The 20,127-nt window shown below is 40.6% G+C and overlaps 1 protein-coding gene across 1 annotated transcript in view; it reads right to left on the reverse strand.

The window, feature by feature from the left end:
* The window catches only part of LOC138607860 (inactive N-acetylated-alpha-linked acidic dipeptidase-like protein 2), a 328,674-nt gene extending 314,411 nt beyond the window's left edge, over positions 1-14,263 (reverse strand). The window contains exons 1-3 of the mRNA XM_069680514.1: positions 14,095-14,263; positions 11,473-11,650; positions 9,225-9,386 (exon numbers count right to left, since the gene is read on the reverse strand). Of these exons, the coding sequence (XP_069536615.1) occupies positions 9,225-9,386; positions 11,473-11,650; positions 14,095-14,263 (509 nt within the window). The remainder of the gene's footprint in view (positions 1-9,224; positions 9,387-11,472; positions 11,651-14,094) is intronic.
* Positions 14,264-20,127: the final 5,864 nt, after the last annotated feature.

Below are 20,127 nucleotides of genomic sequence, written 5' to 3' on the forward strand. Positions count from 1 at the left end.
TACATTACCGCTGCATCACTTCCTAATCTCTCAAAGTACGCGGCGGGCGGAGGGTCATAATAGAACGTGCATGCGTTAATCACAAAATAAATATAGAGAATGTGCATTAACACGTTATTATCGCGCTAACTTTGACAGCCCTATCTATAATAAAAAAAGTTCTTGTCTTTTTTTGTCATCAACATACAAGTTAAAAAGAAATCCCTTCTCGCTTGGACAGATTTCATTCTTACTTAGACCTGTTATTGTTTGAAGTGTACACGTGCATGGAGTTTTGCTTACCATCATGAAAAAACTAATCTATCCACACCCCACAACCCTGATATCATAGTGTATTACAGAGCCACTCTCTTTTTTTTAAAAATTATTATGTTTATTAGTTTTCACTTTTACAACGAGTAAAAGATGCATACATTATGAAATCCACCCTATAACACTGGGTCCATCTCCAGGTCCACACTTCAAATAGCACATTGGACCTGTACCTTTGCAGCTTGCAGCATGAACAAAGACAATGGTTTTGCATTGAGTGATAGCTTAAGGAGACAAACAATGTTTATGTCTTAATGCTTTTTTTCCCCTTTCCCCCTCTGCATTAGATTTGCCTTTTAATTTAGCCAATTATATATTTAATGAACCGTAGAGATTGCAAAACATTATGCTATTAACACCTTTTACTATTCATATGGCTATTTTGCAAGCAAAAACTTGCCTGTTTTCACACCCAGCAGACACAAAACAGCACATATGAATTAATTTGGAGTCATCTATGGTAAACTGATAACTACAACCACACTATACTGTCACAGTTCAAGGCAAAAGGAACCCAAAACCACGACTCAGCAGGCAGGAAATGAAGCAGTCTTTAAAACTCAAGGATACAAACTTAGTACACCTTGTCACATTGTCCCGTACATAATGGAGACCTTGTGGGGCTTTAACACTGCTATATTTGCCAACACAATTGTGATAATATGACCCTCATATATCAGAGGCAGCTACTGTTAACTGGTTTAAAACCACTAGAAAAAATAATTACTTCTAGGCCACGCATGACTGTTACCTGAACTGTCTGAGGAAACTAGCTGTTTGAGTGTTAAAGACTCTGTGAGAAATTAGGTCATCAGCACAGGGTGAGAATTAACCGTAGCTCCACCTCAGTGATTAGTGTCTGAAGCAGCTCAAACTACATAAAACCTTCCGCTGACTTTAGCGAGAAATGACGCCAGTGAACGAGGAATCCTACAGTCAGCCCCTTTCAGTTGCTCTCTTTCCACAATTTTCAGGTTGTTCGGCTTCCTTTCACATAAACTCCTGCAATCATTCTTGTTCATTGAGTTCCATGGAGAGTTCAGCTCATCTGAAAGTCTTTGAAATGTCAGAATAAATTATAGTTTTACACTTTAAACTGGACAAAGTCAATTAGTGGTTTAATCAGCTGGAGAGCATAAGCTGAAGTGGAACAAATAGTTTTCCACCTTCAGGCTCCAGAGTGAGCTATGTTTGGTTATTTATTCTGGGGTTTTTTGTACACTTCAAATCCTCGGAGATCTGTTTAGAATAAGAATCAGTTACATTTCCATGTCCTTTTCCAACAAAATAAAAGACTGTAACAAAAGACTCTCCAAGTGTTTGTTAGTGTTTTGTTATAAAACCACATATATTTGCTGTTAGATAAACAATAACCCAGGTGTTGCATATAGACTGAGCTATGTTAATGGAATTGTAAGAGATAAATGAGGATTTTCAAATAAGCAGAGATACATATAAACGTTCCTTGTGCCTTGAAACTCATATATTCTATACTCATCACCTTTTCATGTACAAATAAACTTAAAAGATAGACCAGCAGATTTGCATGGGGTTCTGGGTTTTAATGAAGTGGTACGACATCCCCATATTGTTCTGGTTTTAAAACAAAGTAGTCACAGAGTCTTAGGGTGCTTTCACACCTGACAGCTTTGGTCCGGACTTTTTTGGAGTTTGTTTGGACAGGTAAGAACACACATTCAAGCTCTGGTGCGGACCAAACTATCGGACCTTGGTCCGCTAGAAAAGGCGTGACTCGGTCCGTTCACAAACGAACCACAGTCCCATTCGATTCAGGTGAGAACACAAACTGACTTAAAGTAGGACCAAATACAGGAAGCAAACCAAAACACTGTGCATTGTGGGTTGTTAATGGGTGCTGACACTTTTTTTGCCTTTAATTGATAGGACAGCTGAAGATTGACAGGAAATGTTGGGAGAAGAGAGTGGGGGATGGCATGCACCAAATGATCGGCAAATCGGGAGTTGGACCTGTGATCAGTGGGACGAGGAATGTAGCCTCTGTATATGGGGCGCCTGCTCTACCAACTGAGCTACACCAGCACCCCAGGGAGTTTGCCCAATTAAAATTTCTGACCAATGAGAAAGCAGTTTCCTCGCGCATCAAAACTTTTGGTCCGCTGGTAAAAGCTGCCGTGTGAACACAAACCAAACTGTATGCTAAATGCCACATTGTAGCAATTTGGTCTTTGATTAGACTTAGTGGAAGTCATGTAATGCATGCTAACAAGTATGTATACATACATTGTATTTCCTTTAGGAGTATGTTTGGGCAGGATGTTAAACAGTAAGGATTCAAGCTAAACCAATTTCAGTTATGACACAAAAAAGAGTTTAGTTTCTTTTAGAAAGACAAAGTTGGCTTAAGAAAGGAATTGTAATGACCACTCCGTTGTTTTTCCTGATGTAGCAGTTTTCAAAAATCTTCAATTTCCTATGTTCAAGCTTAAATTGATTTGTTTGGGGGAAACAAACTGGAAGTGGCAGCTCAATTTAAAATTGTGAAACCAATGCAACAACTACAGTCATCAGATATTATTGAGGAAAAAATGCCACTCTACATACACAAAAAACTGAAGAAGTAAGCTTTTTCTTAAGCTCATATTTAGGTTTTGCTTTTGTCAGGGGAGGTCAACCAAGTACTTCTTTTGTAGCTCAAGACAGTACTTCATCATCTTTACAGAAAACTCAAGGAACTAAGAGGAATACACAGTAGTGAGACTCAAAGTGTAACAATATGGGGACTCATGTTGCGAGTTGCCCCTGTGGTAGCACAAGATACTGTATACATCATCCAGATAAAGCCATATCAGCTATAAAAATTTGTCACCACAAGATACCATCCAGCCTGAATCAGTAACAGAGGGTTACAAGGAATCCACCTTAAAAACACGGAAAACCTAAGTGCATTTGTTTTGGACTCTATGCAGACAAACAAAAAGCTCTGATGCACTCCTTTAGAGCTTTGAGAGTGAATGTATTACTGCAGTGTAATTAGCTGGAGAGATAAGTATTAGACAGGCCAAGACACTAGCAGAGACTATCTTTTCGGGATTTGAACTTAATCCAGTTTCTCTCCAAGTAGCCGTGCATGCTCACACGCCTCTTTGAAGTGTAAATTGAAAGAGAATTGGATGCATAAAGTTTCGAGCCTGTAAAATCAAAGTCTGCTATGTTTCTCCTTGACACCCCTATTAAGGGAATACAAACATTGGAGGCCCTTTGGCTGAGTAACAAGGAAGAGCGGCAAATATATAATAATAAAACAAGTCATCTATCCAAGCTTAAGACAGTCGCTCTATTCCAAATAATTCACATGGTGATTGATATTTGTCGAGTATGGAGCTACCCAGGCAGATAACAATCTTTTAATCAATAATGTTTAAAAAATCCAGACAGCAATTCATCCATACGGAGATATTTCCCTGTACAGTCAAGCAAAGCTGTTAAAATCTGCTCCCAGTCCTAAGTCTCTCTTTTTGTCTCTGAGCCTTTTCTATGTCTTTACAGCTCCTTTTATGTGTCTCTTTCGCTTTGTCTGCCACTCTCTCTTTTGCTTCTTTTCTCTCTGATTTAATGCAAAGTAACCCAGGCAGCTTTATTTCTGTGTCTCCTGAAAAAAGTATTATCAATGCAAGGTAAAACCTACAGAGGAACATGTGTTGTTGGCTGGAAGAAGGAGCCAACCCACATTAAGAGTGTCTGGCAGAATTTGTCCATGAGCATCCACTCACTAAACCCTTAAGCTATGGCAGAAGTCCCTGCATAAAATGATTGTCTTCAATAACTCCCACAAATGTAAACACACCATGATGACTAGTGACTGAAAATAAATTATGCTTTGTTTATTGCATACTTGCCAACCTAGAGAATAGAATAGAATGCATAGAAGTAAAACCATTCCCTACTTTTATTTTTGAACATCATGATTACATTTTTATTTCAGGGTCATTTTCTTAAAAACAGTCATAATGATACGGCGAAAAGGGTGTTTTCCTTTAATTTTCCGAGGACGTGTTTTTAATTTAAATGTGAAGTCAAGGTATGGTGAAAAATGTGAAAAGTGGTAAGAATAACATTTAAAAAGAACAGCAAGAGTTTGCCTGAACTTTCAAGTGGACCCCTGTCTATAATGTGAATATAAAGCAGAGCCGTTTTTTAGACGAAGGGGGGAAAAGGGTTACAATTGTTGCTTTTTTTGTTTGAGTGCTGTTGGTCATTGATTTTGGCTTTTTTTAATGCCTTTATTTGAAGAGAGGACAGTGGAGCCGGAAACAGGGGAAGAGAGAGTGGGTATGACACGCGGCAAAGGGCCGAGGGCGGGAGTTGAACCCGGGGCCGTCCCATTGAGGACTATAGCCTTTGGATATGGTTGCTGATTAAACTGCTAAGCCAAAACAGCACCCATTACACTGATTTTGAGATAAAGACAGGAAGTTATATAGACCTGGAATTAACTCACTGATTATCCTGCTTGATTAGCATAACATGGACCCACATAGAAAATGTCAAATTCCACTATCTAACTGCAAGTCAGACTGTGAGGAAATGCTTCTTTTATGTACATATTTTCTCTAGTGTAACAAAGAGGCAAACAATTAAATAATTATATATATTAAAGCAGACATGTTGTTCAGCAGTATTACAGAAGGATACTGTGAGATCATGGTCAAACACACTAACGGTACAAATGAATTACATTTGTGTATATGTGTTGCAATATATTCTGATCAGCATTATGACCGCTGACAGGTGACGTCAATATGATTGATTATCTCGTTACAATGGCATCTGTCAGTGGGTGGGATATGTTAGGCAGCAAGTGAACATTTTGTCCTCAAAGTTGATGTGTTGGTAGCAGGAAAAATGGATAAAAAGCGTAAGGATGTGAGCGACTTTGACAAGGGCCAAATTGTGATGGCTAGACAACTGGGTCAGAGCATCTCCAAAACTGCAGCTCTTGTGGGGTGTTTCCGGTCTGCAGAGGTCAGGACCTACCAAAAACGGTCCAAGAAAAGAAAACCGGTGAACCAGCAACAGGGTCATGCGCTGCCAAGGGTCATTGATGCATGTGGTGAGCGGAGGATGACCTGTGTGGTCCGATCCAACAGAAGAGCTACTGTAGCTCAAACTGCTGAAAAGGTTAATGCTGGTTCTGATAGAAAAGTGGCAGAACACACAGAGCATCACAGTTTGTTGCTATGGGGCTGCGTAGCCGCAGACCGGTCAGGGTGCCCATGCTGACCTCTGTCCACCACAGAAAGTGTCTACTATGGGCACGTGAGCATCAGAACTGGACCACAGAGCGATGGAAGACAGTGGCCTGGTCTGATTGATCATGTATTCTTTTACATCATGTGGATAGCCGGATGCGTGTGGGTCGCTTACCTGGGAAAGACATGGCACCAGGATGCACTATGGGAAGAAGGCAAGCCAACGGAGGCGGTGTAATGCTTTGGGCAATGTTCTGCTGGGGAACCTCGTGTCCTGCGATTCATGTGGATGTTACTTTGAAACGTACCACCTACCTAAACATTGTTATAGACCAAGTACACCCCTTCATGGAAACAGCATTCCGTTATGGCAGTTGCCTCTTTCAGCAGGATAATGCGCCCTGCCACACTGCAGAAATGGTTCAGGATTGGTTTGTGGAACATGACAACGAGTTCAAGGTTTTGACATGGACTCTAAATTCTCAATCCAATCGAGCATCTCTGGGATGTGCTGCAGAAACAAGTCTGATCCACGGAGGCCCCACCTCGCAATTTACAGGACTTAAAGGATCTAACGTCTTGGTACCAGATACCCCAGCACATGTTCAGAGGTCTAGTGGAGTTCATGCCTTGACGGGTCAGGGCTGTTTTGGTGGCAAAAGGGGGACCTACACAATATTATGTAGGTGGTCATAATCTTATGGCTGTACAGTATACAGCCTGTAAACTCTATAGTCTGCTTTCAACAACGTGCACCAGAGTGGTTTAACATAGTCTCAGACTGGCTGTTAAGTCCACTAAAGGGTTCAATTGACAGCTTTCAAAGCCTGCCACAGCGATCTAAACTGACCAGAGAAATGCATCCGGGGTCATTTTGTTCATTTGTTTTTGACAACATATGAATTCAGGAGTGAAACAAAACTAAGTCGCTCTATTTCTGCACCATCTGTGGCAGATGTCATACAATAAGCCTCTTACAAGATATTCCTTTTGGTAATCTAGGAATCATGTTTATAAATCATGACATGATAAGAGATTCTCTTATTACAGAAGACATTTAAATTGGTTTGCTGTGAGCTTTGGCTCAGTCCAAATGAACTGAGCTACCAGTATGAAAGCCACAGTCAAGCATTACAACTGCAAATCACTAGTCCTAAAAAAAATGCATTTAATACAATAAAAAATAAAAAACTGGATTTGTTAATTCTAATATCTTATGAAATTAGATAATCTTTTGAGTGAAAATGCAGTGTTTAACTGCTTTATCGTACAAAAGCAATAATGTGTCATGGCCTGGGCCTGGGCTGCAAGTTTGCTCCTTTTCCCTGTGTTACTCCCGTGTTCCCTGCCTACTTCCCACCCCTTCATTAAACCTCTTCAATTGAAATACTGAGTTCTTGTTCTGCTCTTTGGGTCAAAGAAAACTGTCAATCCCATAACACAATGTCATCGACAGTTCATAAACCACAACATGACCTCATATTCCTGCTTGACTTGGATCTTCTCTCTAATCAGCTAATTTAATCCTCTACTTTGTGTGTGTTATTATACAGTGAAGGTCAACTACAGACCACAACAGGTCAAAGGTTAAAGATAGCGTGGGTGTTAACTATCAGCGTTACAGCTCATGTTGGTCTCTGAAAGACACAGAGCAGACAAGAGGCCACAGATAAATAAATCATAGAAATGACATACCACTAAACAGAAGACTAGTGGGTGGTAAAAATAACCATTTGATTTCATTAATGACTGTCTTGTTCATTGTCCCACACAGCTGAGATGTAGTATGCGTGGGTCTTTGGAGGTTATGGATGGGTGGGATGTTTTTGGCAACCTGAAATATAAATGTGAGAAAGTAAATAATGAAAAGCATGGAACACTCAGAGAGGGAAACCACGGTGACATGATTGTCTCAGTTCAGTGCCAAAGCCAGTTATCGCACAGAGACACATACACCCTGGCATACCATGATCCTTTGGCTCGGAGGAGGCAGCGTTTGGGTTGACAAAGGTTTGTATCAGTGCTACCTGGTAGGGGAAATATCTCCTATTTTCACTTTCTCGACACTATCTCTGAGTCTTCCCTTTCTCTTTGGACAAAATAGATCAAGCCCGGACTAAAAGGCAACACATCAGACTGCTGGTTAAGGTTGTCTGTTTTTCTACCCCTCCGTCACCTATTTTGACCGTCCACTCAACAGCACAACAACATTTATTTGCTTTTCCAACAACTCCTTACATTTTGTTCTCCTGTTAGTGCCTTCGTGATTCACCACTTTCTCACCTTGAACAAGTCCACAAAACAAAACTCAAACCACAGGCTGTTTTTCATTGTCTTCTAAAAGGATTGTTGGTAGGAGACAGCATGCAACAGCAATCTTAAGGTGTCAAGGTGGGTGTCCCAACCATACTCAAAGAGCTACCGCGTTTTCTCCTGAAACAGTTCTGCTGCTATTAGTCATGCTACTCCCACCTTGGCTTCTCAGAGACAACTGCCTTTATTCACATGGCCACAAAAGAGTCTGAAGGGTGTAGACAATATAATGTACATTCCAGGTAAGGCCCTCTCCACAGCCCCACTGATGAATACAACACCATTATGAGTCAACCTCATGCCAGCAGGAATCTATCAAATTATAGTTCAGTCAGGAACACTCTCGTCATAGATTTAACCATTGATTGCCAAACGGAAATACAGTGATGTTTGGTGCTGATGGCTCCACTAGCCATTGGTTGCTAGCCGAGCAGCATGCTACAGATTTCCAGGGAGCGCAAAGCAAAATCCCCCTTGGGTGTACAGCTTGCAATGTTAAAATTTTACAATGTAATTTTGTCAAAAGCATAAGGATGTACATCTGAGAGATAATACAACACAAGCAAGGATCAAGACAGGCTTTAGACTAGAAAGGAGGAGGCTGGGGTGGTGGAGGCAAAGCATTGCCGGCGGCGGTGGCGGCGGCAACAGCAGCAGCGGCAGCAGCAGAGGTGTGTGTCGAGCATTGTTGGAGCAGGGATGACTGAGAAGGAAGTTGCATTTAAAAGGGCCGCCTTGTTGTAAGAAGCTGTGATGTGATTGCTGTGTTACTGATTAGAAACTGATTCAATCAGCAGGCTGACAGCTGATCACAGCTGGGGCTTATAACTTCCATGTCCTGCATGACCTAATGCACAGCTTCAGTTGAAGATGAAAAAATAACTGAGATAACTATCAAATTATTACTTCTGAAATATAAAGGACAAAATTATACTGCAAAACAACTACTGTCGTCCAAGAAAACAATCAGCACATTTAACCTGCTGAAGCTCCTCAATCTTTTGATTTATGCTTTTTGAACAAGTATAACAAACACAACCACTCTTATTCTGTTCGCTCTCTGCCATCAGAAGCATCAACACAGCAACAATAAAGAGAGCAGATCGTTTGCTTTGCACAAGCATCCATGTTATTACAGTTATTATATTAAAAACCTTTTCAGTTATTTGCCTGTGTTTATAGTTCAACAAGTTTTTGCAACCACTGAGTGCCCCTCTCTGAGCCAGCGTGAGTTGAGGGCTTTTCGAATGAGTGCATCTGCACAGTGTCACCGATTACCGCCTTTGTTTCTACTTTGTGTCCACAACAAAAGCATGATTCTTGCACGAAAAAATTTGGTATTTTTATTATCAAAAGTTGGGAGCTTACCTCTGAAGAGCATCTATCTTGTCGGCCTTGATTCCTCTCAATAGCTCCTCCAGCAGGTCTGAGCTGTCTGACAGAGGAACAGGTGGTTTGACGGTCGGTGTGTGGGCGAACCAGCCAATCAGGAGACCAAGGACGAAAAGCCCCACCCCTGCCAGGAAGTACCTATGAAGAATGACGGAGAGGTCAGGATGAATCAAGAGATTATCGGTGTGTCCGAAACCGCATACTATCATACTATCATACTAATCATACTAACCGTGATGTAAAATTTAGTATGTCATGCGTTCCCATCTCATAGTATGCAATTTTGTGTATGCGAGAAATGCCCGGATGTTTACTAGATCGGCCCGGATATTTGAGTATGAGACGGGAGCTCACTGGTTGTACTCAACCGCCCCAAAATGCATTATGGCTATTCAGCTTCTACTATGGCGGAGATGGACCGGAGATCAGACCAGACATACGTAAACGATTAAGTCACATGATACGGAGAAGACGGCTCTGAGTATGATGCCAACGGCATCCTAATAGTCAGGTTAGTAGGCGGTATGCAGTACATACTGTTTGAGTATGTAGTAGGCAGTATGTTAGTATGCGGTTTCGGGCACAGCATATGTCCAATAGCTGTTTGAACATTTCACTGTATAGTTGATGAAGTTTGTTTCCTATAAGCTGTAAGACATTCTGGGAAAAGCCAAAAAGTGGACACTGAGTATAGATTTTTTTTCATCTAAACTGTTTTGAAAGTCAAAAATGAACTTGCCCTGGAGAAAATTTAAACAGTAGATTTCCTAGAGATATATTTTTCCTGTTGAAGTGGAGAAACACTGATAAGTAGAGTCCTTCAGGTACTTCTAGCACCTCAAAAGGTGCTTATCCTTGATTTGCAGTTAGACATTCGAGCTGCTATTACCTTTTAATAGCAGCTGATTCAGTGTTGTTGCTCATGGTTCAGAGCCGAAGGGCAACATTACTACCTTGACTTCAAGCACCCTGCAGTGGTGCTTATCTAGATAACATGCAACCTTTCCGTCCTGGCAGGTGCTGTGTCAATTGGAACGGGTCTCTGGGAATGTTCTTGGGGTATTCACGCCACACTTTTTATCTGGTAAATTCCTTCAATGGCAATGAAAGGGATAATAGAAATATATACTGGCTGGATGAGATGAGATCAGGCACAATCAAGCACTTGTGTCAGGGTAGATGATATGTAGTTGCAGAAGTGAGGGGTCAAAGGCTAAGACTCCATTCTACTTCCAGTTCCATTTATATCTGAAAAAAGGCACATACCTTAATAAAAAACCATGTGGATTCTTATAAACTGCTGCTGATGTTATGGCACAGCCCTCAGACTTTGACTCATTCTGATGCACAAGGTATTCTTTTGCATCTCATACAGATGACCAAGGTCTTAGTTGAGAGCCATTTTCAGCTTATGCAGAAGCTGAGGGGCACTTAGTGCATCTGTATGTACCACCAAGAGCCTTGGCAAAGCAGCAGTATTTGATACCTTGCGAACGAGTTAATAGTAAAGGCCTGGCTCTGGCTATCATATAGCTAATCAAAACCATTATTCACTACATGTCTTTTTTGTAATTCAGGGGACAGAGAATATTATACAGAATAGCAGAAATAAAGCCAAGGATCAGGCCAATCTCTGTTTTCGCAGTGACTAGTTTTCCGACCCTCGATGTAGAGGCTCTCTGGCTAAAAGAGATTTCTCCTGAGACTCTGCAGGAGTTGAACCGGGAGTAATAGAATCAGAGTTAGGCTGTGGGTGGTATGGCTACAATGTTATGAGGCCATCTAAACACTCCTACATTTGGAGGTGTATCAGAGTTGACCAAAATAATGCTTCTCTTGGCTTTTGAGTTGACTAAAATTAACTGTTTCCACTAGCTTGTCCTTGATATAAAGGTTAAAAGACACTCCAGGAGCAATATTCGTGTTTGGTATTCTTTTTTTGTGTACTTGATGTTTTATACTGGCATCTAAAAGCCAATACAAGGTGACAGATGAAAAGTAGAGAAATGGAAAATTAGAGCCCAAATCAAGTGGTGACAGTTTAAACAGGGACAAAAACTTCATATCAGCCCTTTAATTCATAATTAAACTTTCCTCACTCCGTTGAATTATTTTGGGTCCTTGTAATTTTCCTTAAAGTGTAAATCCTTGTTATTGTCCGGTGTAAACATGGTCTATCTTAACCAGGGAATTGGTGAGGCTACTTCAGCAGTCCTCCACTTACCTGAGCAGGAAGCAGTGGAGTCGTCGTTGGCCCTTATGGCCCGGGGCCCTGGTGAAGTGGGAGATGTAGTTTGGATCTTCCTGGAGACGCTCAAATCGTCCATGGGGTGAAACTGAGACAGACTGCTGGATGGGTTCCATCAGCTCAGGGTCAGGATCAGGGCCAGGATCTGAACACCCTGAGAGAGATAGCAGTGAGAAGAAAAAAGAAAAACACTATTATTGAAAAAAATAAAACATCCATTATGTTGTGGTTCTATTGACCTCAGATTATGTTGTGGGTAAAACAACAAAAAGAGGCTACATGGCTACAAAGGGGAATAGGCGCAGATGGCAGCATAATTGCCACATGTTTTAAAATAAGGCGAAAAACGCAAGATACTTAAAGTAACAGCAGGTACGTATTTATTCCGTTTAATAAAACTAAATTGAAGTCGTGTGGAAACAAGCCAACAGATATTTTGGCGGGTGCTTATTGTGGTCAAATGTCAGTGATAATGCTGTGCCTGGATACAATTCCACATTAAACAGCAGAGGAGGAAAAAGCAATCATATGTTGCAATCCTTATGTCGGGTAAGTAAGATGTTAATGTTAGATTTGAGACGACACATCCCTTTTGGTATCTAACCAAGTGGGTTCTGAGTGTACAAGGTCAGATTGTCAAACACACCCACACTTGACTTTTCTCTTGGCAAAATGAGGATGACTTTTGTCTCATCAACTACTGATTGGAAGGCCATGATTTTCACTTCTGACACTTCTGTTCATTATAGCTTGACCTGTAATGACATTGATGGTGATTCACTGGCATTTAAAATAATTTTGTATTATGTTTATGAATATAATGATGGTAAACATACAGTATTTATGAAAAATGAGATTGTTAGGAATGTAATAAAGGACATGTGAGCACGGCACTGTTGGTATTTATCTCACATCACCGATGGGTCTCATATGGCTATACAGTCTTACGCCTGGATCCCACAGAATCCGTGTCCAGCGCGTTCCGTCTGCGCTGCGGTTCTGGTCCGTCACAGGCGCGAGCCCCCGCAGCGAGATCACAAGGAATCAAAATCACGCGATAACATCAATGTTAAACAGAGGAACACACAAACTACAGTTCAGTTTGTACCTCCGAGGTTGATTATCTGCTCATTTGGAGATAATGCTGTGGTTTCTGTGCTTCTACCATGGATGAGTACACTACTTAATTAAATGTGTTCTTTTTTCAACATTTCAGTGTGTTGTTGTTATGAAAACAGAAAAAAAACAGGAGTCTGTATATGATGTTTTATTTTGAAATGATCGGATGCTTTGACTTGAATGGGTGCGATCAACTCCGGAGGTCGCGGTTGCACACGGAACGCTGGAGACGGATCCTTTGGAATTTGAGGCTTAGTCTTTTTAATCTGATGATTCCAAAGTGACTCTATGGGTAATATTGAAATCACAATGATGACAAACTTAATATTATTATATACATCATCGATAGAAATAATACACTGAGCCAATGGACTTTTAACACAGAGAAAAGTAAAGCTGGTTACAACTGACTAATTCCAAACTCCAACTGTAATGGGGGGTACAAACTTTAGGCAGGAAATGGAATAAATATGTATTGCTTGGTTTGGAGTTTGGAAACGTTCAGCCCACTTGCTTGAGAGACATTTCTGAGGATAGAAAGCTGCCGCTGAAACAGAACCCCAGGCACGTTTCAAAACAGAGTCCTTCAAAGCTGAGGAACTCAAGTCTAGCTTTGGGGTACTTAAGAAGTTTCTCTCTTTTGCAGCTGCCGGCTGTGGCAAACTTCTCATATTAAATCCAGTTTTTTTTTTCTCACAGTGACAGGTTTCAAATTATGTGAAGGAGTTTCTGAACATTTTCTGTCCAAAGCACATTTCAAGATAATCAAAAGCATGAGAAAGAAACGTGTTGTGGCATGCTGGGAAAATCCTGCCAACTTCAAGTTCAATTATAGTAAGAATACTGGACTGTGTTTATTATTGCTATCATTAAGAATACATCACCAAAGACATGTCATAGCACAGAAGTACAAAATGTAAATGAGATTCAACATTGTTACCAAGCTTATTTTAATGTTTTTTACTCCCCAAACTGTATTTTGTGTGAGAGTGATGAGCTGTGGGATCTAATTAATGGGAGGAAATGTTTTATGAATTATTCACAAACTCATCATGTTAACTGTCCTCAAATCAATCAGACAGTATTCATTTTCATTTAATACGACTTCCAATTGTCCTGTTAGAAGAGCAAAATAATAATCTCTTTATATACGCATCATATTGCTTTAAATGAGATCAGCTACATTACATGAGACACTACAATATGCATTCATGGCAATATGAGCTGTAAAACGTCACATTTAGTTGTTCACAAAGGATTTTGGATTAGACAGCAATGCTATACGGCGTATTAATAGTGTTTGGTTGATGGGCCAATTATAGTGAAGCAAAAATGTGGGATCTGCCGGTCACTGTGTCGAAATTATAGGTGGGGGCATTTCATTAATCTTTATCACCAAATTGGTCTAAAAATATATATCTTTAAGTGGATTTCTTAACCCCACTGAGTGTTATAGAAACAACTTAAAGAAAACCCTACCAGATCTCTGGCAGTCTACGTGTTGCATCTGCATGCGGTCCATGCTGGGTCCTGCTTCCTGTAGCTCCTCCTTCTCCAGGTCCCAGTCAAGATCCAAACCTCCAGAGCAGTGCAGAACCTCACCGACCAAAGGTCCAGCCTGGGCGTCGCACACCTTCCTGTATGCCATGTCGTCACCTGGATTTCAAATGCATCAACATTTCATTCAAACGTTCCACATTTTTTAATTTTTCTCTTCCACCTGTGCATACCTATACTGTTTAAGCCTGCCTAACCCCTTTCCTCCAATTTCTCCTCTGTCCTCTCTCAATACAGGAACCACTGGGGAATGCTGAACCAGTAAGTCTTGAACCCCGGGTTCCTGACCGGTGCAACAGCCTCCATCCCCTTCATTTGACTCCAATTCGCCCCCTTTCACCGCAACCCAACTCAACAATTAAAACCCATCTTGCTTGTATTCCTTAGCCTAAACCCAAAAAGTAGCTGAGCATTTACACAAGAAATAGCATTATGTAAAAAAAAAAAAAAATAATACAAAAGAAAAATTCAAATTCGGTCTGTTACAGATTCATGAATTTGAAAGCATGAAAATGAGCCAACTTTTAACACATCCACAGGGATTCTTTTCTGTTTCAAAGATTTGGTCCAAAAAGTACAAATATAGGAATGAGAAAGACAAAAGATGGTGGAACTGTAACTTTGCTCTATGAGGTTATTAAGGGTGGACCCAAATTAACCCGATCCTTCCAGGAAATACATTCCAATTCACTGCTAAATGAGTATGCCTAATAGGCATAATGCATGTTGGCATTTTCAATCCATACTTACATCTCTCTGTAGCTAACCCAGGCAGTGTGTGTAGAAAGCCTGAAATAAGCCACATGGGTCAGATTAAAACTGCTTATTTGACTCAAGGTAATAGATGGTACATTAGTGCTGGATATAAAAGAAAATGTGTTGAATGTGTTTAAAAGCTACTTCGGCTAAGGGACTGACCAGAGCCTCTCAGCACACAATTATGAAGACTAAAAGCACCACAGGGTGCTGCAATGCATTAACACATATTAATGTGACGAAGAGAACGCAAGCAAGGCTGCTGCATAGAGTTAAGTATTGGATCTGAGCGTGAGTGCAAAAGGCATCCGTGGCTTTGAGGCGGGGTGAGTGTGTGCGTGTGCTGGGAGGTAGTAAAGCTTTGTGTGTGTAGTGTGTGTGTGTGTGTGTGGTTGTGTTTTGCCCAGTTAAACCGACTCTGGGTTCAATACAGCTCCTAAACAGCACCATTAAACCTCTCCGGGGCTGGGATCACATGCATGCAGACTGTCTGTGTGTGTGCGTGTACGTGTGTGTGCGTGTGTGTGTGTGTGTGTGTGTGTGTGACATCTGACTGGAGATCAGCTATATAAAACCTCCCAGCTCGTATCTTGGTATGTCATCAAGTTTAACAGTCCCTTTTACACGCTCCATCATCAAAATCCACCATGAATGGGCAAATGAAGAGCCCAATCAATAAGTACTTGGGGTTAAAAAATAAAAGAAAGAAAAGAAGAAAAACACAGTTGAATAAATGATGCCTCGAAACTGCAGTCAGACTTTGAGGCCATTATTCATTGAATTCTTTACTCGGTGGTTATTTAAATCATAACAGGATCAAACCACCTGCAGTGTAATAGGATGTGCAGCAGATTACACTACACTGGCGTCTTGTTTTATTGTGTAAAAAGAGACACCTGAAAGGTAAATGTCTTTTATCATATTTATCAAAATAGTGAAATATTATGTTTAATTTAGTATGTTATGCAATGTGTTGAATACCACATCTACTGAATATAATAAATAATAAGGGATTTTAATTAACAAAAAGCATTGTCATTTTGTAAAATGTATATCTTCATAATAAAATAAATTGTATACATTTTTTCTCTCCACATCTGTATAAGGTTTCACAATGCTACACACTGAGCAATGGGTAATTGAGATAACTACATATTGTGTTCCAAGATGGCGTTCTTTTAATTCCAATGAAAGTGGCTCACTAGGCACGTGCAGAAACACCAAAGTCAAAATTTTAGGTGCACAGCACACACATTTCACTGCACAACCAACAGCATGCACTGCAGGGTCCTCTAGATCAGTGGTTCTCAACTGGTCCAGCCTCAGGACCTCACATCACAGGAAACCCATGTCCTTCAAAATAAAAGCGCAGCATCAACTGTTTGCCACAACTTTTTTTTTTTCAAGCATCTGCGACCCCCTGAAAACAGCTCGCAACCCACTTTTGGGTCCCGACCCACCAGTTGAGAACCACAGCTCTAGATGAGCCGGCTGACTTCCGTTTCAAACTGCTGCACATTTCTTTCTTATGGGAATGAGCCTTTTAGGGCCAGTGCAAGTCACACGACGACACCTGCCTTGGGGTTTTTTGTCTAGTTAAATTTGTCATACTGTTGCCATTAAATGTGGCCAGTAAAGTCCAGGACTTTGACACTGTAGGTAGGTGTGTTCCTACCCCATACCTGTCCTGTAATCTGCTAGATTAGAAACAAACTTTCTTGTGGTAATTACAATCTCACAGTCCTCTTATACTTCTCGATAATTTCTGGTTTGAATAAGTCACAGATGTCTTAGTGATGCTGAATTGTCCTTGTTTAAAAAGAGTATGCACTTTGTTTTTGAAAGCAGATTCAAGAGGAGATTCAGATGAACAGGAGAAAGCGGAGACAGAGATACACAGACAATTAGAGGAAGAGTTCTGTAGAGGAGGGAACAGACATAGTGAGGAGTCAAAAAAAAGAGTGGCAGAAACACAAAGCAAAGCAGTTGGAAACAGGAAGGCTGTAGAGAAGAGGCAGTGTTTGTAGTTGAAGGGGAGAGGGTAAAAAGACGGAGGAAGAGGTCTGGGAGTTCTCTGGCATCAATCTTCAGTGCTCCAACACACTTTCATTACTTCTAGCTCAATGCAGATGAAGGATCCTCTCAGTGCTATAGAACAAAAGTTCATTTAACTGCTGACCTCATGTTACAGCTGCACACACTGCAGTGGGCTCTTCACTGGATACCTATCACTGCTGAAGAGTGAAAACCTTGTAACTTTGTTTCTGTGTAAGTACATTGAGGTTAATGTGCTATTATTAACAACAGAACCTTGCATTTGAAAATCTTAACGACATAGGCAAGTATCTGCCCTTGCTAATTTGACTTTACCACTTCTTCCATATATATCCACATTCATGGACAAAAAATGTCCAAAATGTTCTCACTCCTTAAGTGCCCTAAAAATCACACAAATTGCCAAATATTACCAGTAAGCTGTAAGGTGTTTTAAGGACAAATAAAGCAACATGTAAAAACCTTAAGGAAACATACACACAACTCATTTAATCCTCTCAAATGCAGCCATAAAGCTCCTCCGTTGTCCGAATGAGATGTTACATGGAACACACACTGTGTCCTTAAATAAAACTGAATCCCACATACAGTGGGCTAGTGGAAATACTTAACTAGAACACCAAATAGATATTAATCCCCAACTGTTTTAGGAAATTACTGAACCCTTAAAAAAGCATATATATTTGTCACGCCGTTTCAGAGATTTATGTCATGAGCGGAAACAAATGGGCTCGGGGCCGAATGCCTCAGGGAAGTTTAAAAAGTACTGAGAAAAGGACTCATACATTGCTGGTTTTGGCGTCTCCTTACATTGCTAAAGTTAACTCAAGAAGTGATGTGACCGAAGCAGCATAGAAGGACTTAGAGGGTGAGGTGAAAGAGTTTCCAAATATGCCATTTGCTTGTGTTGAGGATCAAGTTTTTTGATATCACACTTCTCCACCTGGCATTAGAGATGCTCTGGCCAATAAGTCACTCAGTGTTGACTGACAGCTGTCAGTTTTGCTTTTTAACATCCAAACATTAACTGTGGCCTGTCATGTGGCCTCTTGTAGCCCGTGGTGGCCAATCACAGAGATTGAAGTTTTGAGGTGAAGGTGCATCTGCAGGTCCCCATCAAGAGCTCTAGCTTGTGTTGATGGACAGCCCCCCAAGAAAGTTGCCCAATGGACATGCCAGCACCTTGCATGGCAGATCTGTCAAAACAACAGTGTGTGTTTATGTGTGAATGAGAGGCTAGTTGTAAGGCACTTTGTTGTTAGAAAAGCACTATAAGAGTAGTGCATTTACAAAAATAATAACAATCTTGGATCCCATCGGCTATAGTCTGATGACGATATAGCCTCTGGGGACACCTGTGAACATGCCGTGGCATGTAGCCGGCGGTTAGCAACAAACAATTTCCTTTTCAGCGCGCTGCATTGTTTACAGAAAAATAACTGTTTTTCTTGTGATTGATTTTAATTAATGAATGCAGATTTGTAAAAAAGTCAAAATGAAGCTCTGTCAGGTCTGTCCTCAGGAGGAGGAGAAAACTACTTTAAAATGCTCATTGATTGAACGGAGGTCCGGTCGATCATTTCTGATGCATTCGAGGAAGTCGGAAAATCTGACCGCTGAACGGCTTTTCGTGACACAGCACAAGATAATTTATCTATAGAAGTTCTAGAACGGATTGTTAGCAGTGAGTAGGCAGATGTCTGTTTAAAGAGATTAAAACGAGCCAGGATGTCATTATGGTGGGTTACGTTCCGCCTGCTTTTGCTCTCCACACGGACCTGCAGATTCCTGCCGCAGCCCGCTGACACGTGATTGGTTAATATTACTCGGACTACAAGCATACTACAAACGGAAACCAGAACACTTGCTGTCCCGGAAATCCACGTCTCTGCCAGAGACAGATTACAGATTACATTAAGAAATCACCTTTATTAGTATAAATTGTGAATATTAATATTATATATATTATACACAATCAGTCCGTCCTGTACTGCTTCCTTCTTTTATCACCTGCAAGAATTCTGAGAAAGAATAATGTTCAGTCAAAAATCAAATTTTGGGATTACGTCCTGAATTTGAAAGTCTTACTGCATATCTTCTAATGATCTACTACTGCAACTTATACTGAGACCCTGTCATAAAATGTAAATCCCATAATCGCCTTTATACTTAGAGAGAGATCTACTTTAAGGATTTACTGCAGGTACATGAGAACATAATTGAATTGCTTTCTTTCAGAAGGTATGTTACGTGAAAGTGGAGGGAAATTGAACTCAAGTGGGGTGAAGTGAATGCAGATCAGGTTTGAAATCATCCAAGTGTAAAGAGTAACATTTAAAAGTAGCTTTCATAACCACAGTCTGACACCGAAGAAGCAACTCAAAACTGGAAAATCAACAAATCTTAGACACTGAATCCCCGGGCCAGTTCTAAACTAAGGTATTTATTAGTCCCTCTCAAAATGCTGCTCCACTGCCTCCCTGTCATTTCGCGTTAGAGGCTGTTGATGGCTGACATCTGTGACCGAAACATCACCATACTTAAAGCTCTTTTTCAATAAATCATGTGGAGAGGGGGCGACTTGTGCCTGTCGTTTCGGCTGGATGGGTCAGTACATTTTTAAGGCTGCATCCTTCATCGTGGTTTTGAGATAAAAAAAACCAAAATGTTGCTCTTTGATATTTCAACACTTGACACTGCTGATGTAGTGCCGTCTTCACCCTTTTCCTGTGCTGATTTTAACCAAGTGACAGTCCAATCATTTGGATAGAGCAGCTACACTCTAAGAAGTCAAAAGAATATGTAGATAAACAGGTTCACATTTACTTTTTTAAATTGTTGTTGATGAAGAATATGATCATTCCCTGACCTTAAAAGTTTGTAGGTGCCTAAACTTACTCAAACCATACCAAACCCAACATTTTTGTAATAATCACAATGGCCTTTAAAGGCACTGACAAAAACTTGTATAGGAGACAGTAAATCTCCATCTTTAAAATAATTTATATCATTGTAAATGTGACTGTCAATTGCTGATGTAGGGTAAAAGTGAAATTTCTGCTGTCAATATATTAAAAAATAACTGTAGGTTGGATTTCTGTCAAAGATATCAACGTTTTGGCAAACTTTCCCTTCTGTGACAGC

Source organism: Semicossyphus pulcher, unplaced genomic scaffold, assembly GCF_022749685.1.
Source record: "Semicossyphus pulcher isolate SPU_LCO1_2020_fin unplaced genomic scaffold, fSemPul1.0.p SCAF_4, whole genome shotgun sequence".
NCBI lineage: Eukaryota > Metazoa > Chordata > Actinopteri > Labriformes > Labridae > Semicossyphus > Semicossyphus pulcher.